General features: G+C 46.4%; 6 protein-coding genes and 1 long non-coding RNA gene across 9 annotated transcripts; 3 read left to right on the top strand and 4 right to left on the bottom strand.

Moving 5' to 3' along the window:
• Positions 1 to 832: 832 nt before the first annotated feature.
• On the bottom strand, positions 833 to 2558 carry LOC111073245 (probable fumarate hydratase, mitochondrial). Its single transcript, XM_022365468.2, has 3 exons — positions 2305 to 2558; positions 1229 to 2237; positions 833 to 1163 (listed from the first exon to the last, which is right to left on the bottom strand). Exons 1-3 carry the CDS (start codon positions 2443 to 2445, stop codon positions 904 to 906), a joined length of 1410 nt encoding a protein of 469 aa, XP_022221160.1. The 5' UTR covers positions 2446 to 2558; the 3' UTR covers positions 833 to 903.
• A 248-nt stretch (positions 2559 to 2806) lies between these two features.
• LOC111073246 (galactose mutarotase) lies at positions 2807 to 4199 on the bottom strand. The gene is made up of 2 exons (XM_022365470.2): positions 4091 to 4199; positions 2807 to 4007 (listed from the first exon to the last, which is right to left on the bottom strand). Exon 2 carries the CDS (start codon positions 3985 to 3987, stop codon positions 2857 to 2859), a length of 1131 nt encoding a protein of 376 aa, XP_022221162.2. The 5' UTR covers positions 3988 to 4007; positions 4091 to 4199; the 3' UTR covers positions 2807 to 2856.
• Positions 4200 to 4447: 248 nt separating this feature from the next.
• LOC111073247 (angiopoietin-related protein 7) lies at positions 4448 to 5992 on the bottom strand. 2 transcript variants are annotated; one of them, XM_041593445.1, is made up of 3 exons: positions 5881 to 5992; positions 4705 to 5816; positions 4448 to 4645 (listed from the first exon to the last, which is right to left on the bottom strand). In XM_041593445.1, exons 1-3 carry the CDS (start codon positions 5938 to 5940, stop codon positions 4627 to 4629), a joined length of 1191 nt encoding a protein of 396 aa, XP_041449379.1. In that variant the 5' UTR covers positions 5941 to 5992; the 3' UTR covers positions 4448 to 4626. The 2 variants fall into 2 exon arrangements, with proteins under 2 accessions (XP_041449379.1, XP_022221163.2); XM_022365471.2 differs by having other exon boundaries at positions 4448 to 4629.
• A 426-nt stretch (positions 5993 to 6418) lies between these two features.
• Positions 6419 to 7314, bottom strand: LOC111073248 (ORM1-like protein). The gene is made up of 3 exons (XM_022365472.2): positions 7056 to 7314; positions 6839 to 6990; positions 6419 to 6777 (listed from the first exon to the last, which is right to left on the bottom strand). The coding sequence occupies exons 1-3, from the start codon at positions 7230 to 7232 to the stop codon at positions 6642 to 6644; spliced, it is 465 nt and encodes a 154-aa protein (XP_022221164.1). The 5' UTR covers positions 7233 to 7314; the 3' UTR covers positions 6419 to 6641.
• An 828-nt stretch (positions 7315 to 8142) lies between these two features.
• On the top strand, positions 8143 to 9967 carry LOC111073244 (asparagine--tRNA ligase, cytoplasmic-like). Its single transcript, XM_022365467.2, has one exon. It carries the CDS (start codon positions 8212 to 8214, stop codon positions 9859 to 9861), a length of 1650 nt encoding a protein of 549 aa, XP_022221159.2. The 5' UTR covers positions 8143 to 8211; the 3' UTR covers positions 9862 to 9967.
• Positions 9968 to 10165: 198 nt separating this feature from the next.
• LOC111073243 (mediator of RNA polymerase II transcription subunit 1) lies at positions 10166 to 16725 on the top strand. Of its 2 annotated transcripts, none has more exons than XM_022365465.2 (4): positions 10166 to 10393; positions 10459 to 11745; positions 11814 to 13873; positions 14970 to 16725. In XM_022365465.2, the coding sequence occupies exons 1-4, from the start codon at positions 10354 to 10356 to the stop codon at positions 16191 to 16193; spliced, it is 4611 nt and encodes a 1536-aa protein (XP_022221157.2). In that variant the 5' UTR covers positions 10166 to 10353; the 3' UTR covers positions 16194 to 16725. The 2 variants fall into 2 exon arrangements, with proteins under 2 accessions (XP_022221157.2, XP_022221158.2); XM_022365466.2 differs by having other exon boundaries at positions 14975 to 15283.
• A 4100-nt stretch (positions 16726 to 20825) lies between these two features.
• On the top strand, positions 20826 to 21327 carry LOC111073233. Its single transcript, XR_002607680.2, has 3 exons — positions 20826 to 20903; positions 20972 to 21151; positions 21215 to 21327. It is a non-coding gene; the product is annotated as an uncharacterized LOC111073233 (long non-coding RNA).
• The last annotated feature ends 6067 nt before the right edge of the window (positions 21328 to 27394 follow it).

Below are 27394 nucleotides of genomic sequence, written 5' to 3'. Positions count from 1 at the left end.
ATAAATGTAGTTGTGTCTGAATAAATGCAATTTTAAAACATAAAACCACTTAAATAATTAAGACAGGCATAAATTATTTGGGCTAATAGATTTGAATTGCGCGCGTGTGGTATGATGGTTGTATCAACCCTGTCGGTGAAAAAACCAAAAAAAATCTTATAAAATATCATTGTTAATATTTCAAATCAGCTTGGAATATCAAATTGACCATTAGTTAAGGAAATAGAGTATACAAATGCCCAAACTCATAGAAGAAACTTGCTTGACCAGCAACAATGAAGTCACATTTCGTACGCATTTACGTTTTATGCTTTGGTCGTTTTTGTTAGGACCTTATTATGTAAGCAATCCAATAAAAAAGAGTTTTGAAAACCAGCCAATCTTGAACAAAATTTATTGATGAATTGGATAAAATTATTTGTTTATGGCTGAGAGGGGTAACTAGCTAGTAATATTAAATCGAATATCGAAATCAAGGAATATCTTCTCCTGTCCGGCAGTATATTTACGGTATATTTTGATAATGACAAGGTATATTTCGGAGGGTCAGGTGGTATATTTTTTTACGATAAATCCGCGGTCACACTGGAATATTTAAATTTAAATATTATTTAAAACACGTGTATTTTTGTGTTTGACTACTAAGCGGCTGTGCAACGACTTAAGCATTGACTTATGTGAAGAGATGTCGATGCACATAAGTATGTGTGAAAATTGGTCGCTCGAGCCGGATAATCATATATTCTACAGGTGCGACACAACAAACAATGTACGCAATAGTTTTCTGTCTCCTCTGTGTTGTGTAGGAAAACAAATTATAAGCCGCCGCATTCCCAGATGGATGAGAATTAAACTTTATTAACATACGGGGAACAAGGAGCATATTGGGAGAGCTCACGACGCCTAGCTGGGACCTAGCATCTTTTCTGGGCGAACCCACTCGTCAAAGTCCTTTTCAGAGATGCCCGCATTGAGAGCCTCCTGCTTAAGTGTCGTCCCATTGTTGTGAGCTGTCTTGGCTATCAGGGCCGACTTGTCGTAGCCGATGTGCGGATTGAGGGCAGTGACCAGCATCAAGGACTCCTTCATTATCTTGGCTATCTTCTCCTTATTGGGCTTGATTCCCTGCACGCAGTTGACATTGAAGCTGGTGCAGCCATCGGCTAGAGTGGAAGAAATAACCCTAATGTACTCTAGCTCTGGCTGAGAGATTGGGGCAAAGACTTACTGAGCAGCTTTATGGATCGGAGCACATTGGAAGCAATCAGCGGCTTGAACACATTTAGCTCGAAGTGTCCGTTGGCACCGCCTGTGGTGACGGCAAAATGGTTGCCCATCACCTGGGCACAGATCATAGTCATGGCCTCGCACTGGGTGGGATTAACCTTGCCCGGCATGATCGAGCTGCCCGGCTCGTTTTCGGGTAGCATAAGCTCCCCCAGTCCACAGCGGGGGCCCGACCCCAAGAACCGAATGTCATTGGCGATTTTCATGAGACTGGTGGCCACAGTGTTGAGGGCGCCGTGCACCTCGACCATGGCATCTCGGGAGGCCAGGGCCTCGAAAAAGTTGGGAGCCACCACGAAGGGCAACGAGGTGAGCTTCGCGATCCGCTTGACGCAGTTTTCTGCGAATCCCTTGCGCGTGTTCAGCCCAGTGCCGACGGCAGTCCCGCCCAGGGCCAACTGATAGACGCGGGGCATCACCGCATCAATGCGCAACAGGCCGTTGGTCAGCTGTTGCGTGTAACCACTGAACTCCTGGCCCAGTGTAATGGGCACCGCGTCCTGGGTGTGCGTGCGGCCGATCTTGATGATGTCCTTCCAATCCATGGCCTTCGCGTTCAGGGAGTCTCGCAACTTGGTCAGCGCGGGCTTCAGCTCGGTGACCAAAGCCGTAGCCACGGCGATGTGTATGGCCGAAGGGAAGGTGTCGTTGGAGCTCTGCGACTTGTTAACGTGGTCGTTCGGATGCACCGGATCCTTGGAGCCCACAGTGCCGCCCAGGATTTCAATGGCTCGGTTGCCAATCACCTCGTTCGTATTCATATTCGTCTGAGTGCCAGAGCCCGTCTGCCAGATCGGCAGGGGAAAGTGTCCCTCGTCGTAGAGTTTACCCGAAATCACCTCATCCGCTGCGCTTGAGATAGCCGAGCTTATCTTCGAATCCAGTCCGTACTCCTGGTTGACCTCAGCAGCGGCCTTCTTCAGTATCCCCATGGCCTGGACAAGGGCCTTCTGCACACTCGGAGGGAGTTAATTTAGGAAGCGCTCACAGAGGATCAGCCGAATGCCCATCACTTACCGGCATGCGCTCCTCCGTCCCGCCAATACGGAAATTTAACAAGCAGCGCATGGTCTGAGCGCCGTAATAGCGATCCACAGGTACTTCCATGGCCCCAAGAGTGTCGCTCTCCTGGCGCGTCTTTTTACCCTCGTTGGCCATGACTCCTACCTTTCTCTTTCTCTATTCCAAATCAGTTAGTAAAATATATTATTATTAAATCCAGATGTGTATATCACACAATAACAGATGAACACATTAAGCAACGACTGCTAGCAGCGCAACTTTCGTTAAATATAAAATCTAATTTATATGGCAGTCATATGATTGAGTAACACAAATTTAAACGTTAGTTTGACGGCTTTCTGACTCAGTGCTCCCATGGAAGCTTTACACGCATTTGCCTTTGTTTGCTCAGCTGTAAGTTGGAGTTGGAAAATTCTTTGGTAAACATACATGACTCTCGTATTCATGCTGATCGTTTCTACCAGACCCATAGCCAGGAAATCAAGACTAAAACTCGTGCAGAGCCTAATGAAATATTCCAGCTTTATTTTTGAGTTCTACATTCTTTCAGGCGTTGTTGCAACAGCATTTCCAGGACTCCTCCACCTTGAACCAGTACATGACCTCATGCACGTACTTCTCGCCGGGCTCGAGGAATATCGAGGGGAACTCGGGATGATTCATGGAGTCGGGAAACTTTTCGGTTTCCACGCAAAACGAACCGTGTTTGACGTAGTGAGTGCAGTCCTTGCCAATCATGGGGACAGCGCCGCTCTTCTCGTCGGGCAGATTGTTGGCCGTGTAGAACTGCATCCCCGGTTGGTTGGTCCACACCTCCATTACCCGACAGCTGGGAGGGTGAACGAGCTTGGCCACCATATTCATGCTCGGCTGCACACTGCCGCCATTGACCACAAAACAGTTGTCGTAGCCATTGATCAGGCTCCCGTCGAACTGCATGAGACGATCGCCCAGCAGAACGGGCATCCGCAGGTCAAAGACCGTATCGTCGACGTTGACCAACTGACCAGTGGGTATCTGTTCATCGTCCGTCTCCACAATCTTGCTGGCAGCTATCTCCACGGTATGCTCGGCCAGACCCTTGGGCCCGGCGCCGTGCCCGGCCAGGTTGTAGTACGCATGATTGGAGATATTAACAGCGGTTTGTCTGTCGGTGGTGGCCTCGAATCGCACGCCAACGCGATTCTCGTTGTCCAGCCAGTAGGAGATGAGGCACGTCAGTGTGCCCGGATAGCCTTCGTGGCCATGCGCCGAGACATGACGAAAGACAATGCCGTCCTCCGACTTCTGCACCACCTCCCAAATGACGCTGTCGAAGCCCACAAGGCCGCCATGCAGCTGGTACTTGTTCTGGAAATTCTTGCTCAGCTGGACCTTTGACTCACCGACCACGTATTCGCCGTTTGCCACTCGGTTGGCGACCCGTCCCAGGGTTCCACCAATGTAGGCTGCTTTGGTGGACACGTAGCTGGCAATGTCATCGAATCCCAAGCATATGTCATCGACCTTCTCGTAGGCATCCGGCATTCTTACGCTCTGGATGATGGCGCCCAGTTGAATCACCGAAATGGACATCCGATTCGAGTTGCTCAGCGTGTAGCGGCGCACCATCTCGGGTGCCTTTGTGAAGGGATTCACGGCCAGGCCGAAGATCTCCTCCTCCAGTGTGATCGGCATTGTGTTGATGGTCTTCTCAGCTGGAATATTTCACAGGGTTATTTTCCCTTTCACAAACAGTTGAAATCTGCTGCCAGGTCGTCTCTGATCCGCTTCGACACACCTTTCCTACTGATTATGTCGCAGTTCTCGTTCTCGTCTCCAAAGTCGTAGAGGTCGCGAGCTCCTCCCGCAAAGTCAAATAGGGCACCAGACACACCAGACAACAACGTTCGCGGACGACGCCAACAAAACTGATTGCGATTGCAGTGCCAGCGCTTTTTATTGCTGCCCCTTGCCGATGCCTCAACGGAATAGATGGGTACTCGTATCTGTCGTTCACACACATGCACAGGCAATCTATTTCCTAGGGGGCGCGGCTAGGTTTGTCCGTTCCAAGTTTACAAAAGTACATACATACATACATACATATATGTAGGAGCTGCTGGCCCTTCCTCATTTTAATATATTCACAAATATATAAGGAATGTATAAGAAAATGATTATTAGTTCCTAGATTGGATTTTATACAGCCAATATCACTTAAAGATAGACCTTATCAACATTTTAGAAGATTTGTAGGAACCGTTTGAGCCCCACCATATGCCGTCCAAATTCGGATTCTTTCTCGGTTTCGATGTATAATATTTTCCATTCAAATTACTGAAAATAAATGTTGCTAATTATAATTATCAATAAATAAAAGCATCGATAGTGTCCAACTGCCCAATTGCTTACCACTGTTTTAGATTTGAACGCCACCAAGAGCCACATTTAAGCTGTTCAAAATCGAAATGTATATGGGGTCGAAGTGAATCTCCAGCGTTTCCTTCGTAGTAACCCAGGCTACCTAACAAGTAGCGTAGATCTTTGTCCTCGACAACGAAGTGATCATATCGAGCGTACCATATGTTATCATCGAAATCAACGAGTTGAATGTATAGTTCATGAGGAGTAATGTGTGTTAATATATTCAATTTATCCAAGCCAAGCCAAAATTCTCCAGCGCAGGAACCAAAGCCATTAACATAGGAGCCATTAGCAAAATTCACACTGCCATCGAAACGACGTTGAATGACTATCCATTCATTACCATCAGAAGTTATATCCTCAACTGGGGCGACAAAGGGTGCGTGGCCAGTGATTTCAATTAATTTAGAGGATACGAGTCTTGTAAGTTTGTACCCTCTAAACGAGGGTGTATCCTCGATTTCCTCATCCTTTTGTTTAAGGCCGCTTTCAGCTAGCTTGGCTTCAAGCTCTAACGCAGCCACTTTCTCATTCAGTTTTGAAATTGTAGACTCGCCTTCACCTATTCTGTTGGTTACTTTGGAGAGTTCCTGGTCCTTGTTTTCTATGTTAGTTGCATCTAGCTTGGCTTTGATTTCTAATTTAGCCACATTCTCATTAAGTTCTAAAATTGTAGACTCGTGTAAATCAATGATACGTTTATAATCAGAAATCTGGTCTTCGAGCTTCTGCAATTGTGTGTGTTGGGTAATTCCAGAATTTGACAGCAACTCAGTAATGCGATTTTGCATTAATTTTATCTTTATATCGTGCGAGGCAGTGATTCTTGTATTCATTTCATTGTTCATTTGTATTGATGCTTTCAACGATGTTATCAGATAATCCTTGTCCCTGCACTTCTCATCAAAGAGATTTGCCTTTTCCTTGTGAATCGCTAATTGTATTTCAGCTTCAGTTAATTTTCCTTTGAAATCTTTGATAGTCGTTGCGTTTTTTAAAATTTTTTTTTGAGAATGCCTTAGGAGCTTCAACAATATTTGGTGATCTCTCACTTCTTCATTTGCGAGTACATCTTCGATATCTTCCGAGTCACTGCTTAGCTATAAAATGAATACATACATACAAACAAACCCGTCGAAAACACTTAATTTTATATGAACTAACCGAATTATTCTCAGACGCAGATACTTCCTGGGATAAATTGTTTAACTTCGTATTACTCATGCTGATGAAAAATGTATTTCGATTATACAAATTACGAGAGCATAGTGGGGGCAAAAGCATTTGGGTGTATTCGGAATTCTCGATTCTTTTTGCGCCTTACAGCACATTTGATCACTTTTCTGCCTATCAACGCAACTATCAGCACTAATAACCACAACAAAACAGCTGATCTGATACAAAAATTCAATTTTCCGGGTCAAATATGTTCTTAAACAAATCAAATTTAATAATCGTATAATACTGCGCGCCAATTAATTAATTATTATAAAAATAAGATAAGCATACAAAGCGGGAGCGATGCAGCCACTACAAAGCATTATCCACTCTAGTCATTTTTGAGATATGACCCTGAACTTTATTAAATTGGGTTTCAATCTCAATCTTGAGTGGCCACGACTCATAGTCATTCCAAGGAATCCAAACAGCGTCTGCAAATTGCCATTCTACAATAAATAAGATCATGCAACCATTGGCATCATTTGAATTTACATTCCCATTTTATGACTAGTTTTAATTTAGAATTTTCAGAAAATTCTGCCCGCTACTCTATTAGGTACATTTTTACCTACATGATTTACGGATTGGGTCAATAGCGGCAAGCCGTCAGAGTATAAATATGTATAACTTTAGTGATATACTACTATTTGTATGTACATTTTTAAGAGACTAAATAAATGCGCTTTGCGCTTCGCTCCTGGCTCCTAGTACTTGTTGATGTTGAACAATCGCACGCCATGGAACTGTGGCAGCTTGGGCAGCGTGACGACAACTAGGGACACAAAGTTGGCAATAAAGTGCTCGGTACTGTTCCGGGTGTAGAGACAGGTGAGCAAGAAACTAAAAGCAGAAATGCCTGATTAAATATGCCAAATGGTATTCCATTGAGGGATGCACATACAGCACAATGGGAACGGCTGTTAAGAACTTTCTGGTGGTCGTCATCTGAATGCCGTCGTCAATCTGCTCCCAGTGCGTCCAGCGGCGGCTCGGGTCGTTTTCGATGCTTAGCCAAGGCGCTCCCTTAATGATGTGCAGGAAGTACAAGTGGGCCTGGGGCAAAAATGGAACGCTCACAGAATAACCAAAGTGGACGGATATGATATATGTAGTCTTACCAAATTGTGAATCAGGTTTGTCGCTGTCCAGGCCCAAGAAATACTGACAAAGGGCAGAGATAAGAGTATCAAATGAATGGACAGTAAACCAAGGAAGTACGCCAGCCAAAAGCCACGTGCACTCAACCAGGAGCTGTTGGGGTTCGGCTCCCCGTGGCCACCGGCAATGCTCGTCATCGGATTTAATTGTTATCAATTGATTTACTAAATTATTTTATAACGTAAACAAGTTGTTTTTCTTGATGGCTAATCGATAGTCGATAGGTGCTAGCAGCCCTGCTGCACCCAACAGCACATTTTGTGCGCTATGTTAGGCGCATGTAAATCATTTGAAATACAAAAACTTCAAACAGAAAATATATATGATCAAATGCAAACACTCTTAATATATACATATGTATGCATATAAGTACAGTATATATTTGATCAAATGCAAACACTCTTATTATATATGCATGCATATAAGTACAGTGGAATTTCGGAAAAAAGAACCTACATATTAGAACTGTCCAGAAAATAGAAGCTGTGGTTTTGTATTGCCCATGGTTTTGCTTTTGTTTGAAGAAAAAATAAAAATGGAACTCCCCGAAATATTCATACACCACGAATATTTCGGGGATTCCCACGAAAATCCGGTCATTTGCATGTGTTATGTTATGTTGTGTTAGTTGATGACTAAAGACAAAATGAAAATTTAAAAATTAAAAAAACCTTAAATGTACTTTTTAGGAATTTTAATATGTTTAATTAATTATTTAGTAATAAAGAAAAACTGTTTTGTATTATGAGACTATTTTTAATGTTGTTTTTTCAGATATTAGATCTCCCCAGGAACACAGTTGTTCTAAACTCCAAACTTCCACTGTACTAAAGAAAACTTATCAGTAATACATGGTATTACCGCGAAGATTACGTTAGTTGGCTGATGAAATATGGGTACTTTCCCTTTTTCATACATAGCATTACCCGAAGATAACGTCAATTACCCGAAGATATCGTCAGTTGGCTGATGAAACTTTTCACTCACTATTGCATGAGTGTTGACGTCAGGAATACAAGACCAGGCTGCTATATAAACCAGTGCAAGAACGGATAGCCATGCAGTGTGAAATATTTACTCGAAGTATAAGAACGTTTTTGGGAAAGTTCGACGACAATGAGTGAAGGTGCGATCTATACATCGGAGAAACGGGGAAGCGACGAGTCCGGAAACGGCACCCAGAGCAAGCCCTTCAAGACGATTCTCCATGCAATGCGGCTGGCGGGCGCTGCGGAGCTCTACGAAACCATCTATGTGGATAGCTCGGAGCCGTCCAAAGTTTTTGAGCCGGCTGCCAAGTCTCAGCTGAAAAAGATCCAGAAGGTGCTGCAACGCGATGGCGTGAAGAATGTTGGTAAGGAGTTCCGCGAGGCAGAGGACGCGGAAAAGCGCCAACAGAACTTGGAGGAGGCACGCAAAATTAAGATTAAAGAGGATACCAGATTGCCATTGGCCCGAAAAATAAAAATCGAAAAAGGAGCCGAAGCCCCTGGAGTTCGCGTCAAGATCTATGGCTGGGTGCACCGACTACGGCGGCAGGGCAAGGCGCTAATCTTCCTCACCCTGAGGGACGGCACCGGATTCCTGCAATGTGTGCTTACCGATTCGCTGTGCCAGACATACGACGCCCTGGTCCTGAGCACCGAGAGTTCCGTGGTGCTCTATGGCACACTCAAACCGGTGCCAGCAGGGAAGATCGCACCCGGTGACCATGAGCTGCGTGTGGACTACTGGGAGCTGATCGGGCTGGCTCCCCCAGGTGGGGCCGATGCGATTCTCAACGAGGAAGCTCTTCCCGATGTACAGCTGGACAACAGGCACATAATGATTCGGGGCGAGAACACCTCCAAGGTGCTCAAGATGCGGTCCGTCGTGATGCAGGCCTTCCGCGACCACTACTTTGCGCGCGGCTACAACGAGGTTACGCCCCCCACCCTGGTACAGACACAGGTAGAGGGCGGCGCCACACTCTTCAAGATGCAGTTCTTCGGCGAGGAGGCCTTCCTCACACAGAGCTCGCAGCTGTACTTGGAGACTTGCCTGCCCGCCCTGGGTGATGTCTTCACTATTGCCCAAAGCTATCGGGCCGAGCAGAGTCGCACACGCCGCCACTTGGCGGAGTACACCCACGTGGAGGCAGAGTGTCCATTCATAAGCTACGACGATCTGTTGGATCGGCTGGAGGACCTCGTTTGCGACGTTGTGGATCGGGTGCTGAAGTCGCCATTTGGCCACCTGGTGATGGAGCTGAACCCGGACTTCAAGGCACCGAAGAAGCCTTTCCGCCGAATGAACTATGCCGATGCCATCAAATGGCTGAAGGCGAACAACGTGACCAAGGATGACGGCACCTTCTACGAGTTTGGCGAGGACATTCCTGAGGCCCCCGAGCGCAAGATGACCGACACTATCAACGAGCCCATTCTACTCTGCCGCTTTCCCGTGGCCATCAAATCGTTTTACATGTCCCGCTGTCCGGAGGACCAGCGGCTGACCGAGAGTGTGGATGTTTTGCTGCCAAACGTGGGCGAGATTATCGGTGGCTCGATGAGGATTTGGGACAGCGAAGAATTGCTAAAGGGCTATAAGCGTGAGGGCATCGATCCCACACCCTACTACTGGTACACCGATCAAAGGATCTACGGAACAATGCCTCATGGCGGTTATGGTCTTGGGCTAGAGCGTTTCCTCTGCTGGCTGCTTAACCGATATCACATTCGGGAGGTCTGTCTTTATCCACGTTTTCTCGACAGATGCAGGCCCTAATTGCATTTTAGTGAACATATGTATGTAAATATATTCCCAACGTACATACACAAATAAACACATACATATATATATAGCACATGTATCAATGAAGAATAAATCCAAAAAATTAACTAAATGTTTAGATCTGTTAGGAAATTGATTGATTAATCGGATAAAAGGTTGCGGAGGATCCTAGCTAGCTAGTAATATTAAAAGCCCCCTTATTGTTTTACAGTTTTTTCCTCGGTATATTTTCAAATTGAGATGGTATATTTTGGTATATTTTTGAGTGTCAGAGGGTATATTCTTCCGATAAATCCGCGGTCACACTGATCACAATGGCCATTTTGTTGTTTTGCGTTGAAAATTTTCGGGTTTTAATTTAGCGAAAAAGAATAATGGTGTAGGTATAGTTACTAAATATTCAGAGGTAAATGGTAACAAATAAAATGGTACATTTGAACAACTAAATTGCTAAAGCAAGGCAGGCAGAAAGCAAACATAAGAACGATGAGTGGAACAAATGCAAAATCCTCGTCGGCGGCGGGAGGTAAGTGGCAAAAATTCGATGTGGAAATTAAGAAAAAACTAAATGTTATTGAAAATTATCTATAGGTGGCTTTGGTAGCCATATACCCAGCATTGAGGAAAAGAATAAGCAAATTCAGCAGGAGACCATGATGGAGAAGCTGAGAGCAAAGTACCGGAACAAGCCGAAAACGTATGAGGAGATCAAGAAGTCGGTGAGAATGTATTTCATTGAGAAGCACTATCCACTGGATCCCCTCTGCAAGGCAACACTGCAGTCGGCGTTGGACAAGCTTCAGCACTATATCAAGGTTACCTCGAGGCATGGCCTCGTGGAGCGATTGGAGAGCCTGTCCCGGCAATTGGGTCTCAAGTTCATGGAGGATCAGCAGCTCCTGTTTATTTCCACGGACATGTTTTACGTGGAAATTCTGCTCGACGCCAGCGGTAATCTGTCGGACGTCAAGGTGCATCATGAATGTAAAATAGAGCAGCAATCGAGTGAATTGGTAAAGTGCCTGAAGTCCGGAGACTTTGCCGACTTCACCGTTCAGCTAGAGGGTCTGTCCTCAATTTACCAACTCAATGCCGAGCCAAAGGTCAAGAAGAAGGCGTTTGTGGCCTTGCAGGCCATGGAAACGGACATCTACAGTCTCTACAGTCATCAGATGCCAAACCGCACGGGCGACAGCTACGAGATCATGAACAGCTCTGCCGTGGGTCTGGTTCTGCAGCGGCGCGGCGGCCATCCCATGAAGCTGACCTACTTCTGCCCCCCCATCCACCTGGCGGATGGCGATTCGAAGGTGGCAAGCAGCGAGTTTAGCATTGATCAGGTGATGCACAGCAGTCACGGACTGAGTGCCACCGTTAACCTGGAGGGCTCCTCGGCCAACAAGCTTCAGCTTATGCCCATTCTAAGCTTCAGTCGCGATCCGCAAACGGGCCTGGAGATGCCCACGTATGCCCCTCTCAATCAAAACAACTCCATGCTGATGCCGGCCACCTATGTGCTGCGTCTGAACAAGCCCATGCCCGTGTGCTACGAGACCCTTAAAAGTCTAGGCCTGCCGGGCGTAGAGGGCATGACACCAGCACCCTCGTCACCAGTCGCCACTGTGCTCAATTTGATTGTGCAAACCGCCTCTAAGCAGGCGATAAAGAACACCCAGAGGGGCCTCTATGTCAATCTGCCCAAGGAGACGCACTGCTATTTCTTTACGGACAATCGCAAGCTGCAGGGTGCACTGATATCGTCCCTACCCTTCACAGAGCCCGCCCAGGTGCCCAAGATAATGGCGTTTCTGAAAAAGCAGGCCCTCTTCTACACGCTTCTCGCCAGCTGTGTGCGAGAACAGCAGAAGCAATACAATGGTGAGTTCTCTACATTCTACCTCTTCTGTCATGCTCTGTCTCAGCCGCAAAACTTTCTCTCGGTTTAGACATGGATAGCACTGTGATACTGGAGGTGACGGCCGTCTCCTTCAACCAGATCACTGTGGAGCTGCAGCACCCCTATGAGGAGTCGCTGGCCACAGTGGATTTCCTGCTGGAGGATGGCCAGGCCACATGCAGCATCTATTGCCTGAACAACGAGTATGAGATGCTCTCTCAAAAGCTGACACGGACTGTGCGGAAAGTCCTCTCCATCCCGATGGTCATCTACAAGCTGCTCAAGTGCTGGGATGAGGAGCATCAGTTCAAGTTGCACGGCGTGATTGGTCCTGGAGCGGGCGCAGGTGCGGGATTTGGATCGGGAGCTGGAACAGGAAACGGCGGCGGAGGCGGGGGAGGACCGGGGCTTGCTCATGCCCACAATTTTAATCAATTTGCCATGGAAACGGGACCCTCGGTGGATGGAAGCTTGCCCAGCGGCGGCTTCACCAGCATCAACAACCTTAAAATGGAAGCCAAGTCGCGCTCCCTGGCAGATGCTTTTGCGGCCTCCACCTCGGCAGCGGCAGCCATTGCCGGCCTAATAAATCTGAAGCGTGAAACGGATCCTCAATTAGCCCTGGGCCCTGCACCCTCGGGCAACTCCAGTGCCAGCGCAGCCTCCGTTCCGGCGGCGGCCAAGACGAGCGATCATGAGATTGCCGACAAGTATAAAAACATTTGGAAGGATAAGACACCGAACCTCAAGCACTGCGTCAGCATAACTCCCATACCAGGTGACGGTAAGACAGGAGGTGGAGGTGGAGGTGGAGGAGTTCCCGGGGGAAGCAGCGTTGGCGGCGGAGTCCCAGCAGTGGAGGTTCAGCGCACAGGTGGCATAGAGATAATACCATTAAATGCACAGAACCAGACCAGTGGACCTCGGGACGGAGGAAGTGCGACCTCCACAACGGCACCCACTACCATAACCATAACTCCGATTACCGGCAAGGATCCAGCCAAGGAATCGTCCAAGAAGAGCAGCTCAGCTCCTGCCGGGGTAAGTGTCGCCACGAAGCGCCCACACGAAAGCAGTGCCAGCGCTTCTTCTTCGTCTGCCGGCAGCGGAGGGAGCAGCTCCTCCACATCCTCCACCGGCAGCAGCAGCTCATCCTCCACGGATACGCAGAAGGAGAAGAAGCGCAAGAAGAAACGCGATGATTCCCCCATGGGTCCCCCGGAGAAGATATACTCCCGCCAGAACTCGCCAGCGGCTGGTGGAGATGCTTCGGCACCCGGGGGCGTGGTGAGGAAGTTTTCCTCTCCCTCGTCCTCGCCCAAGGCCGGTGGATCCGGGCAGGGCCTAATGGCTGGCGTGCCTCCGGCACGTCCCAGTCCCAAGCATTCGCCCGTCTACAGCAGTCCCAAGCACAACACCGCCTCGAACAGTCCCAAATCGCCGTTTGGAACCCACTCGCCCAAGCACGGCTCCTCGGGAAAGCCGAGCATGTCCACTCTGAAGAGTGCGGCCACAGCGGGAACTAGCCTCAGTCCCAAGGGTGACAAATCATCGTCGTCCGTCGGCGCTCCTCCATCAGCATCGGCAGGATCATCCACAGGAGCTGGTGGCAATCCCAGCCTGGTGCGTTCCTTTGCAAGCGTTGGAGCTCCGCCACCACCACCGCCGGTGCCTTCTCTGAGCAGCGCCAGCAGCAGCAGCAGCAGTCAACAGAGCGGCAGCTCGGGCATTAAAAAGGAGAAATCCTCCTCTGCAGGGGCCTCTTCGTCGGCGGGAGCTTCTTCTGGCCCCTCCGTTGGTAGTGGCGGCGTCGGTGGTGTCTCTCCAGCCAGTGTGGTGGCTGCCGCCAGCGTCGCTGCCGCTGTGGCGGCTCTGAAAACCTCCCAGCAGCAGCAGCAGCAGCAGCAACAACAACAACTGCAGCTCAAATCATCTGTGGCCAGCTTGTCGCATCTGGCTGCTGGAGGCAGCCTGGGCAGCTATGCGGGAGCTGGAGGAGCAGCAGTGGCGGCAGCAGCGGCAGCAACGGTGGTAGCAGGAGCGGGAGCGGTGACAGGTGCTTCGGCCATGGAACTGAGTGCTCTGCGGAAGGGCCTGGCGGGAGGCGCGGTAAGTCCGTTTTCATTATAAGAGCTCCTCCACACCCTCCCCCACCATCTACACCGGCTCCGGCTCCGCCTCCAATCCTAACCCGTAGTTGGCTCACTAGCACTTGTCCTAAACAAAAGCAGACTAAATCCTTAAACTAATGCCAACGTGTATCTATATTTGATATAATTGTGAAAAGATTTGTAATCGCTTTAGTCCTGCTGTAGTTAAAATAATTACAATTATTATTTAGCTCTTTGTTTGTGTGTTTGTTTTTCTTTGCTTAATCTTTGTAAATATATATACATATTATCCTTTTAGTTGTCACATCCTGCATCCGTTTTATTTTCGACTTAATCCTAAAATGTAGTTACGGTTGTGGGGCTCTCTCCGGCATCCAGATCCCCCAAGCGACCCTCTAACCTCCTCTTATCCTGCACTAAGCACAGCACGTACGTAGATATTTTACGAATGTGTTGAATTCTTTGTAGCTTTGTCTTTGTCCCGCACCAGCGATTGCATGTCTCCTCCATTAAAACATATTATCCGTACCAGATAGATGTTCGTTGCAACAATTACTAGTTTTTGTGTACGTATAGATTGGTTTCCGACCTGGTGGCTACATATGGACAGAAATTGTATCGCAGCTAAGCCCATTCCATGGATAATAATTGCATTTAAAACCTGTGAATGTGCCTGTGCCTATGCACGTGCACGTGCTATATTCTGTATTGTCTCTCAGTATTCTGTTAGACTTAACACTCACATACATATAGTACATTTAAATATAATCTGACCTCAGTAGAAGATTTGTCTTGAAGGGTCTCTTTCCGATTGGAAATGTGATTCCTTCAACGCCTATGGCTGTGGTCAAAAACTTATAAAAGGTTTAAGCGAATTACTAACGGGGTCTGCTTTTCTTCTCTCTTCTCTCTTCTCTCCACTCTCTTCCCAACACACACAAACTCTTTTTCACAACTATTTAATTTTGGTTCGTCGTTTTTTATTGTTATAATTTTGTGTTTCTTCCGGTTCGTTTTTGGTTTGTGTTTGCTCCCCCGCCATGGTACGCACGCTCACGACCACACACCACCACACCCCATGCTTACTTTGTCAGGTTAGTTTGATGACGTCGACGGCAGCTTTAGCAACAGCAATCCCAGCAATAGCAACAGCAGCAGCAGCGGGAACGGGACTGGGAGTGGGAACAGCAGCGTCAGCGTCAGCGGGAGTGGCAGTGGGAGCAGCGGCATCAGCGGCATCAGCGGTACCAGCGGCACCACCACCAGCAACGTTTCAACAGCAGCAGCCGGGAGCAGCGCCACCTAGTAGCTGCTTAGCCACTAGCGGGCCCAGCAGCAGCGACGCAGGTGGAAGCAACATCACAAGCGGAACATCCTCGGAGTATATGGTGAAACCCAGCAGCCAGGAAGGCCTCAAGCTGACAATCAACAAAACGGGCAGCAGCAAGAGCTCCAGTTCCGGCGCAAGCTCCTCAAGCGGCATGGGAAAGACGAAGGGCAGCAGTAGTGGCTCGAGTGGGGGCGCAGCAGCCTCGTCTAGCTCCTCGAGCTACGCCAAAAAGCAGCACACGGGCCTGAAACCCGGAGTGAACAGTGGACCTGCCTCCAAGAAAGCCACAGCGTCAGCAACAGGATCAACAGCAATCGCTGGCGGCGGCTCCTCCTCCTCCAGCAAGCATCTATTTCAGAAGGCCAACTCGTCGGGCAACTTAAGCAGCAAGCTCAGCGGATCCGCCAGCGGCGGTGGTGTACTGCTGACCAAAAGCAATAGTACCAACTCCTTCCCAGAGCACAATGCCCCCAGGCGTCGACCCAGTATGGGAGGCTTAGCCAGCAGCGGCGGTGGGGCAGGAGGGGCTCAACGAAAGGGTGGCTCATCTGCGGGTGGAGGTGGCTCTTCGGGAGCCGTGTCGCCGGCAGCTCTCACTGGCTCCATGTCCCAGCCGCCGCCTCGGTTCGATCATCACACCGACATGATGACCATTCTACAATATGCCTCACCCACGATGGCCGCCAGCATGGAGGGCTTCATCAAGGGACTGCACAACAAGTTTCAAATACCCAAGTTGTCGCAGCGCGGGAGCGGTGGCAGTGGACGGAGCACGCCCAGCAGCACTGAGCAGACTTCGACAACATCGGCTACGACTGTTGCCTCCACAGTTGCCAGTTCCAGTGGACTGTCAGATCCGGACACAAAGCCTTCGGCACCGCCGCCTCCGTCGGGCAACGATCTGCTGCTGAACCTTAGCACCACGGCGCCAATGCCCACTGGCGATGGCATCGATGAGGAGCTTCTGGCCAGCCTGGCTGGCGAATGACACCATGCGATGTTCCTGTTGCTCTATTCCGCTTTGCGACTCTCATTTAATGGACAACTTATGTGGAATCGTCTTGTTACTGGGCTCAAAAACTAAGCTACATCAATACTCGTACTCGTATACATATATGATTATAGATTTTCTCATTATATTTACATTTTTAATAGATTCGATTCGCAAATTATTCCGTAAACCGTATATTTATTGCCTTGTATCTCGTATCTCACGATCTGCATGTGCAACAGTTGCAACCTAACTTTAAATTCAGTTTCCTCCGATAGGCTTACGGATTTTCCTATTCTTAATATACGACACAAGAAATTTGGTACAAAATCTCAGAGATTATCACGTGCTGCTTGTAAAACTGTGTAATGGCGGGCAAAAACAAAACTCATGTTAAACTTTGGTTCACAAAATGTATTAGGAAACATTTATTGATAGCGATAAGATACCATATTGTGTGTGGACCGATCGCTCTAAACATTATGTAAAATATAATATAAATATAAATATTTGTATTCAGTTGGAGACATCAAATGAGACCACTATGTGTATTTATTGGGAACCAAAGACTGTTTCTTACCGATGAGCGCTAAGCAATACTGAGCATGAATAAACCCGACTAAATTAGACTGAAAGTTCATACATGCCATAAATCTTTAATGTTGCAAAAGGCAAAATGGTGTCCAGCTAGAAGACAAACAACAAAAGTAACAAACACTATTACTCCTTTTGGTTTGATTACCGATATAACATATCGGAGTTACTACATATGACAGCTATTCGTAGACATAGGATTATGTACATATGTTATTCATGAATATATCAATTCCTTCCTCCCTTCATGTCACTCAAATGAGTTGAGCTGCCCATTTTTAATTGTGTTGGCGCGTCAAAGAACGCAGAAGATACCAAAAAAAATATATATAATACTAAGCTACGCCCTCAAATCAACGATGCGGCTAACCATCATGGCGAAGGCATCGAGACGGAAACACAAATTCATTGCGGTGCTTGCCAGCAATGGAAACATGTGTTCGTGGTGTCCTGCTCCTCCGTAGAAGCCCACACGAACACACACACATGTGTCTTGATTTCGGTGGCAGAGTAACGGTTACCGTTAGCATTTCGCTTTTATTTCCGTTCCCCGGCAGCGGAAGACTAGTCAGAAATTTCATAACTGCCAGCAGAAGCTGCTTCACTTGAAATTCAATTATTACTCGCTTGCACAGGGCCCCGCCGAGGATAGAGACCTCTTTTATGTGTGTGTGATACACACACATATACACACATATGCCTTTAGATGCCGACCAAATCTGTGATTTATACTCTCTGTACCCTATCAAATATGAGAGTCAAGAGTCGAATCGACCAGCCTTGGCAGGAAGTAATAATATTTTTTGTTATTTGAAGTAAGCGATGTGGATGTGGATGGATAGGTGCTACAGATCCTTATTCGGATCAGTGGTAGTGGGTTATTTGAATAAGGATTTAACGAGGTATCGATGGCTTCGACTTTAATCTGGCTTTTCATTTTGTTTTATTGGAACAGTTCAGCTGCTTTTCTAGCTGAATTGATTCGACAGTCTGTCTCATGGGCTTTCTGTCCGGTGAGGGGGCTGGGAAAACAGAACCGCATTAACAATTTAATGAACCCCCATGAAGCTGCTAGCCACTTGATTGTGCCTGTGGCTTGCCTCATGTCCTACCCTGATTGGATTCAGTTGATGTTTTATCTGCTCCTTCGAGTTGCAGCTTTAACGATTTCGCATTAGGCCACGCCCTGCCACAGCCACAGGTACAAGGCTGAGACTGTTGCCATTGTTGCATCGACAAAAGCAAACCCAATTTACATAGAATAGCTTGAGGTTATCGGATCCAGCTCCTTCCTCTAGCCGCAAAAGTGCGCCTGCAGCGCTTTTAATATGCAAAGCGGGCCACATCCGGATGCAACATCGCCCGCTGCCCGCTCCCCACTCCGCACTCCGCACTCCCGAGTATGTTCTCCCACTGCCAACCTCTTTTTTCAGGATAAAGAGTGCTAGACGGGAGAACACCCCAACATTTTTATGCACAACACTTTTGCCCTTTCACTTGGGGGCCTGCCTGCAGCCCGGCATCCATGCAGCCCCTCCACTGACTCCTCCAGTTGTTGACTCGGTTAACTTTGGCCCAGGGGCGGCTTACAAACAGGCCATAAACGTCGAGTCAGGCTATAAAGTTAAAGCTGATTATGCGAGTATATCTTAAGTAAACTATCAAATGCAAATGGGGGATGGGGGGGTTGGCCTGGCCTGGCCTGACAAAGTCGATAGGAATCAAGATTCCGAGATTCTGTTGTGCCTGAAATATCTATGCACATTAACCAGCTTGAAGATATGTTTTACCAAGGCGACACAGGGCTTGCCTTTAAGCCGTCGTAAATCCCTGAGAAATCCATAAAACAACTTGCCCTATCGGACCAAAGCTGCAGGTAAGCGACATCTCCATCCGCATCGCCATTAGCAGATGCGACAAATGCATTTGGAATGCAATTCAATTTCCATTTTGGCCCCCTCCGCGTCCTTGGCGGTGGCTTCGGATGCTTTCACTGCTGTTAGTTTTGGATTGTTGGCCTGAATTTACCAAAAACGTTTTTCCAGCAGTTTACTGCAGGTCGCTGCGACATTTCACTTGGCATGGCTTAATTTCCAATTGACACTGGGATATTGGCGGTGGATTAGTTTCGCTCCCGCTCGCAAATCGATTCCCGGAGAACAGCTGAAGGCGGAATAACCTAGAGGGAACTCTACCACCCTGCCATCCGCCAGGCCATTAGCAAATATGTTAAACTCTGTTTGCACTGAGCTTGAGTTAAATTGCGATTACAGCGGTAGATTATTGTTTGAGTAGTTTGGGCACGGGAAAGAGAAATGCGAACACAACGGGAAAATTAAATTCGATTAAAAGGTGTGCCAAGGTAAGAAAAATCTCGTAACGGAATTAAAGGATTATCATAATATATGATACAGATTCCTCCGATAAAATATATATGCATGCACACAATTAACAACTTGATTTTTCACACATTTATCTTAGCTGGGAACCAACTCCTTTCAACAACCGAATACACAAAGTTTCAGAGGGGAAAGGACAAGCCACGTGTCAGGAGCTTTAATGAAAATTGTTTGTTTGCTTGGCTTTTTTTGGGCAGGTGAAAAGTAATTGAACTTGTTGCCAAACTTTGTCCATCAGGCCGACCGACAGCTGTTGTCTCAAATAATCTGCCTTCCACCTTGACTGGCTTGGCTCTCGTCACACGCTCCGTTTGCGCTTTGATGTATGATATGATTTGTTTTATTGCCTCGTCCTTCCTCCCGTCTGGCCACCCCCAATCCAGCGTCGCCGCAGACCACCAGTCTAGTTTGGAACATTTTTGAGAAAACTTTTTCAGAGGAAGTTTTCGTTTTTGTCCTCTCTCACCCGTCTTCCTTCCCACTTGCATTATCTTACGAGTAGCTGGCGGTTTGGTCTGTTTGTTCAGTTGGCCGCAAATTATTTGAATTCGGCTCCTCGCCCCACTTAAATACCCGTCGATTAATCTTTGGGGTATCTGTTTCTGTGTGTGTTTGGGATTTGTCTTTGTGTTGGGCTTGGGCTTGGGCTCCCGCTCCCTGGTTTCCTCTTCTGTTTGTTTGCAGTTCGAAAATATATGTACATATATATTTGCGTGCACTTTACAAGCTCTTATAGTTTGCTTTGATAATGTGTCAGGAAACTGTTTTCTGGGGCTTGCTTTTCGATTTTGATTTTCGCCTCTGGCTATGTTTGGTGCGTGTGGGCGTGGCAGGTCTGTACTGGGCAAGATCTAAGTAAACTTGGGATGAACTGGCCTTTCACAAAGGATTGGAGTGAAAGTGTTTCGGTGGTAAGAAAATCAATTTTAGAATTTATTGAATCAACGTGTAAAGAAAAGCGTATGACATTCGCCCCAGCTGGCAATATAGTGAATTTCAATGCCTCACAAGCATATCTGTGCTTATCACGTCCTAAGTGAGGAGCAAGTGATTGGCCTCGGGACAGGATGGAGAAGTTCCAGAGGTTTCGCTTCCTGCCCTGCTTTATTTGGACATCTTTCAAATCGTTGTGTTTGTTTGCTTATATGGAAGGTTTGCGGGCCCAACGCGGGGCTGTGGAGTTGCGTATTATAATCAAAAATCGCCAACAAATCGAACACTTGCCCTGCCTGACTACCCGACCTGCACCTGGACCTGGTTGTGGGCCCATTCGTTCCCAAACATGTTGCTGCCAGGCAAGCGTGTAAATGCAATTTCCGTTTGGTGCAACCGGAATTTCGTGCAAGCCATGTGGGATCGGAACGACCAACTGACTGGTTGACTGCCTGACTGGTGGACTGATGAACTGGCAATGATGACTGGCAAACCGACCGAAAGCCATAGAAGGGCCTGCCAGCGTGCCTTAATCCAGCGAGCAATCGAAATTCTCTTCAACAAGTACATTTATTTTGGGCGCGATCTAGACTTGTTGGTTTAAAACTCCACCATTTTAATTTGGCTTGTGACAGAAACTACTTTCAAATCGAACATACTTTATTTATTATTACATAAACTAAATTTCTTAAAATCTTTGTTATGGATTTCATAAGAAAGAGCTCGACAAAACGTACATGTATGAGTGATTTCCGTGATGCCCCCTGGCAGCTGTAGATGTGTATGTACAGTGTACAATGTACATATATTGAACTCGTGAATATCCCCCTTAACCCTTGGCAAGTGCAGCGTTATTGCAGCGCTCTACCCGGGCTCCCACCCCCTCGATGGCCATTTCGCTTTATTGCTTTCGGTATATTGATGCTTCATATGGCTGCTGCCGGCCCTTGCGAGCTCATTTTATTGGAATATATTTTTATGGACCGTTGACTTCGGATTCTCCTTGTGGCTGCTGCTCTGTTCTGCTGGGTATCCTTTTATAATAATTTGATGTGCATTTATGGGATGGCATCGTTTCATTTGTTTTAACAGGAATTGCTGTTTTTCTGTGAATTGAATCTGGTTGACGCCCTGAAGAGGTTTGTACACGCAATAGTACGATTGATGTAATAACAATGTAACACTGTCCACTGTCCTTCAAGTCGATGTATGTAAGTTTGCATTAAGTTTGTCCCCAAATTGGGTAAAATTACTCGGATATCCAATATTTGCACACAGGCAAATAGAAAGAAAGCCCGCATATGGGCCAACAGCACCTCAGAGCGTCCCTCATCTTTGACCTCATGTCGTTTGCTTTGTGGCATCCAATTTGCTGTCTGGCTAGCCAAATGTGCTGTGCAGTTGCTGCATTCCTTAAAGTAAATAATGTTGGGTATGCTTTAATCCAAGCCCCAGACAGCCCAAGCAAACCGTTTCCTTGTATGAGTCTTCAATTTAATCCATACAAGAAGTCTTCGTGGGTTATCCTTTGGCTGCCATGCCCCCAGATGGGAGAGCAAGCAATTATAAAAATATAAAAAGCCCAAGCCACTTGAACAGGAGTAATTTGTCTTGCAATTAACTTGGGGGAAGGAAGCATCTGGGGTGGCATTTTCCACTTTAGAACTCCAATTTAGAGGCAGATTGTAGGAAGCAGCTCCCATAGAGATGAGCGGGTTAGCGACTCACGCATGCAGAGCTATCGGTGCTAGTCCTTCGATAAAATCAGACTTGCATCGATAACCGATTGAACCTACCAGTGTACATATGTATGTATGTGTTAAAGCTGTCCTTGATGAGTCACCCGCTCATCCCTAACATGCATGTACAATGAACACCTTTTGTTGTTCTCATTGCTTGCGCTTGAAATGTCGTCGCGACATCGCTTGACACTTGAACGGCGATAAGCACGGGAAAGGCCAGGGGAAGGACAAGTTCAAAGCAAACAGAAGAAAACAGAACAAAGCCCACAAGAAGGGCGGCAACAACAGCACCAGCTGGGGAGAAGTAAAAAGCTACGCAGAAGACACAAAGAGAGAGAGTCACACATTCAATGGAACGTTAAGGCACAGCACTTATGCACAATAAAAAGTACAGAGCAAGTCATACGAGTTGTCGGCATCGTCATATGGTCATGTCCTCGCGTACCAACCCTGACAGCCCTTGAGGGTTGTCCGGACAATGGCAAATGGCGGACCACGGCTAATGCTTCCGTTTCCTGTGTACCAACGGCAGCAACAGAAGTTGAAGCCATCGCCTGCTTCGGTCTTTTATTGCCGGCTTCCTGCAGTTTGCCATTCACATCCGCTTGTTCGGTCCAATTGCAATCACATTACAAGCCACATTTAATTTAATTTCATGCGGAAATATAAAAGAACTAAAAATCAAAAGCAAATACGCCAGTGTGACCATCATTGTCTGCTGACTCCCGCAAGTCCGCATCGTTTGGTCAGCTTTCTGGCTACATTTTGGTTCGTTAATAGGGCGAAAGTGGTCCTTCGATTGTTGACTCCAAGATAGCAGTGCAACCGCGAATTTGACTCACTCATTGGTAGACTCCTGCTCATGCTTTCGAGTGATTCTCACGGACGCATGCGTTGACTTTGACTCCACTCCGCATCGCCCACACAAAAAATGTTCGAGGTCTCACTTCATAGGAAATGGGGAAAACCTGTTGAACGCTACGCTGCTTTTATCAAAACCAAAACTTATCTTAAATTTAAAGAGCTTGAACTGCAGAAAACGTGCACTAGTCTCCTTAGTTGGTGATTCTCTTTAAGGAATTAGCTCCTAATTGTTCCCTTTGGGCTTCATTCCTGGACAGGGACAGCTGCAAAAGATTTTATTTGATCAGCTCCATCTTGCCAAGGGCCATCAACTGTACCAAGCGGAAATTTTATTCTTTGCAACTTTCCATCGCTGCTTTTCTCAGGAAGTCTTTTTGCCCAAGTGGCAAACTGCTTCGGGGGGCTCTGAAACTTGTTGCTTTGATCAGCTCTCTGGTTACTTGTAAAGAGGATATTTTCGCATTTTTCCCTTTTCACTTCTTAGTGGTCACAGAACCACAGTGACAGTCTCTGCGGCTTTAGCTTATTATTAGATTAGTTCAATAATTCATTGCAGAAACTGACAAGCGGAATAATCTGATTGGGAAAACTACGGCAAACATGTAAATGTAGTTGCAGCTTGTACGTACAAATTTAAATAAATTTGTGTCTTGTCTTTTTTTTTGGCATCCGTATGCCGGACTATTCCAACAATGTCTTCATTTTTCATTGGATCCCAATGGAAAGCTTCCATAATGACCTTGGGCTATGATTCAGTGTCGAGTGGGATTTTAGAATGGTTTTTGATGAGTTATTATAGATGACGAGAAGCGTTATTACAGGCATGCCAATCCATCTTAAGGATAAATCGGCTTAAAGATAAATTCAGTTCAAGGATATCGATATTCTACCTACGTTTTTCAGAAAGGAATTAAAAATAGTTTTGTGTTTTTTCTCCGAAAGACCCTTTTTCAAAACTGTTTTCCCTAATTGCATTTATGGATCTGCACGCGCATCAGCTTAAAAATGGCCAACGGCAAATGAAACTCCTCTCCCTTACAGCGTACTCCGTTGTCTGTTGTTGGTTTTATAATGAAGTGGAAAACAGGCAGCCACCAGTGGCAGTAAAAAGAACAATGGAAGCGTTTAATTTGTGTTGCATTAACATGCGGAGCCCTCTCAATGTCATTCGGAGAGTGGTTCCGGCCATCTATAGGTTCAATTATGTTTGCAGACTGCCAGCACGTGCTCGCTGCCGGCCATTACCGTGGAATTGGCTGATTAAAGTGGGATTGCTGGGGATAAGTACGCTGGCCTGACCAGACCGGATCCGACCGGAATCTGAGTTGCATCTTATGTCAGTGTTACAGTTGTGCACATAACAACGACGGACAATGTTAATTAATTCGCCACTGTCCCAAAAATGATTAATTCCTGATTATTTCATGCAGCAAAAAGTTCTTACAGTTACATATGTATATACGGAAATGGGAAGGGGTATATGCATTGTAGGAAGCATTTCGAAATTGGAAGAAATTGAAGTTCAAATCTACATATTTACATGAAGATAATTCATAAAATACCAAATAGCCCAAAATAAAATGTAAAGAGAAATCTGATCTATAACTCTATAACTAATTACCGTCAGAAAACCTTAGAAGCGCATTCGACCATCGCCTTGCCATTCGTTGACCTGTTTGTGCAGGTTTAATTAAGAGGCCATGCTGCAGTACAACAGCAACCTGCACTCCTGGTGTTTCATTTCCGGTTTCCTCTTCGTTTTCGTACTCAGCATGGGACGCTGCTCAACTTTTGTCGGACGCCTGTCAAAGTCACTGGGAATCGAAACAGGACCCAGATGGCCATCAGAACTCCATTCTTCTGTCCTTCCCCGTGCACTCTTCTTTGTTTTCATTGATGGCACTCAACGACTCGGTATTTGCTGCCATTTGTTGCTGCTGATGTTGTTTGTCACATGCGTGGTGCACACACACACACACACACACACACAAACACACACATAGCCAAGTAAACTCAAACACACACACCTCAGATAATGGTGCTGTCAGAACCGCATTGAACAACATCAATCATACGCACGGTTGTACGTTCTTACATCTGGTCTCATCTTGCCAGTGACGTGACTTGAAGCGGCCCTTCCACTCCAATCCACTTGCTGCGGGCACCTTTGACAGGGTTTGCATTTGGGAATGTTCGAGTATTCGGTCCATTTGCCTGTTGCCACTTTATTTTTTTTTGCTTTGATTAATGGCATCCCAAGTGGCCTTGATATCGGACCATGCCAAACACTCCTGCAACTAAAATAATTAGATATTTTTAGGGAGATCATATGAGAGAAGAGTGTTTCTGGCTGTTATTGGGTCAATATTAGGGATGTATAGCTAATGTATTCTTCAAGCCTTTTCCGGGGTCTCCAGTGTCTCTAGACACATCCATCCATTCTGTTTACCCAGCAGGTGCTGCCCACTTTTATCACAATTCATCAAATTAATAAGTCGCCGTAAACTGATAGCCATCAACTCTAGAACGTGTATGTGTGGAATGGGCTGGGCTGGGCTGGGCCCGTCCAGAGCTGTCTGTCTGTCTCTCTGTCCTGTTGGAGCGAATTGCGTCGACATTTCTAATAATAACTGTGCGCACTTTCTAATTGCTTGCTGAAATGGCAGCCAGCGACAAGGCAAATATCCACATTATCGCAATTCGGACACGCAAACACTGTCACGGGGTCGGTGTGACCCTTGGTCTAGGGTGGCCCTAGGTCAAAGGGAGCCCCAGCAGCTGCAGTGACCTAGCCACAGGGCAAACAAATTATGTTGGTAATTATCAACAGAGCAAACAAAATGAGGTATGGGTTAAAGCTTTTACGGGCTTCACATACCGTTTTTTGGCGTTCGTCATTCAACGAACTTATAAACGGACTCCATTAAAAAACAACCTACAATAATTATATGGAATTTCCCTCCCATTTCCTATACGTGCATAGGAAACGGCGCTGCTGCTGCATGAACAATAAATTTATTTTGTATTTATTTTGGGTCACAAATTAAAAATAAATAGAAAACTTTGCAAATAGTCAATGTCAATAGTGAAATATTTGAAAAAGCCAGAAATGCAATGCAAAAAAAGTTATGTTAAGCCCTAAAAAGCGATCTATCTTAGAGGATATTTATAATATGTCTTATTTTTCTTTTGGGATTGCTCTTCACTCTTTGCCTTCCAATTGTAATTAGAAATCTCAGCATTCCCAGTCAGTGAATCTGACTCCTCTGATTTATGGGTTCATGTGCCAAGAGCAGGGAACGCGCTCGACAGACGCGTTTAATATCCCGTCATTTGATTACTCAATACGAGTGGTGGAGCCAAATCGGAGCAGCGAGGAGAAGAGTGGCAAAAGGAGTAGGAGAGGGGAGGGGTCACACCACTTCCGGCTGTCTTGTTAGGCGTCCTCGTTCGCCTCGCATCTCGACTACTAATTGAGTAATTTATGCGTGTCTGTCGTTACGCTTCCGCCACCCAAGTGAAGGGAAAGGAAAGGCCCTTGCATCTCCAACTCAGGGCCAGTGTCGGGTACTTGCCCCGCCCCGCCCCCCACAAAGACCATTTAAGCCCGGCGGCGCGTTATCTATGCCGAATGCCGACGAAATTTTCGCCAGTCAGCTGGATCTTATATAAGCAGAGAGTTTGCTCTGGCTCAGCCCCAGCCCCTTGCCCTTGTCCTTGCCCTTTCCCTCCATCTCGCTCTGTTTGTGTCGCAGCAAATTCCTAAAACGTGACAAGAAATGCAAAATGATTCCACGGCGTCTACCTTGATTGAAAAAGGCAAAAGCGAGAGGCTCGGCACGCGGCGCAGGAGTACAGGAAGAGTTAGGGGCCTGTTAAATTAATTTGACATTTCTTGTGGCGGGTATCCGGTGACGCTATCCACACTTGCCCGCCAGCTATCTGCCCCTGCTTCGTGCTGGATTCCCAGCCGTGATTTATGCTAAAAGAGTTCAGGCCCAGCATTCCGGGTACCCGATGCCCTGTTACGGCTCATTCACACTCCTTACGGGCTGATTAGCCCGGGGACTCGAACCGAGCAGTGGGTTTCCTATTCGGTTCCATTTTAATATATTTTTTTACCCGCAGCTTCATTTTGGAATTTTAATTTTGTGCTATAAATAATTGAGGGAAAATTTATTTGACATACATATTTAAAGTTTAATTCGAGTATATTTATTTTTCTCATTTGAATACCATAATTTAATGTCCATCTATGCCGCCTGATTGCATTTCAATGAAATACATTTTTTCAGTAATTTTGTATGTTTATATGTATGTAGGTTTTTTTTATAAAATTGTATAATTTATTTGTTTGTTATTTTAATATGAATTAAATCTAAAATACGGGCCAGAGAAAAACTGCGCGGATATACATATACCCTAACAGTTCAACCACCTTGGTTATAGATGGTTTTAGATTTTAAGTCCAAGCCTTATAGGTATGTATAATGATGCAACCAACTATTTACTCTTTAGAGACTTTTGTGGATAGCCTATTCTTTATTTTTTGTTTTTGAGGGATTCCCTTTCCAGTTGTTTATTGTGCCAATTCTGCAGTACTTTTAATCTCCCGCTCATTCTTGGATTATTTTGTTGCATTACATATGTGAGACCTAGCTAACAC

Source organism: Drosophila obscura, unplaced genomic scaffold (assembly GCF_018151105.1).
Source record: "Drosophila obscura isolate BZ-5 IFL unplaced genomic scaffold, ASM1815110v1 contig_189, whole genome shotgun sequence".
NCBI classification, from domain to species: Eukaryota; Metazoa; Arthropoda; class Insecta; order Diptera; family Drosophilidae; genus Drosophila; species Drosophila obscura.
This window is presented reverse-complemented; position numbering and strand designations above follow the sequence as displayed.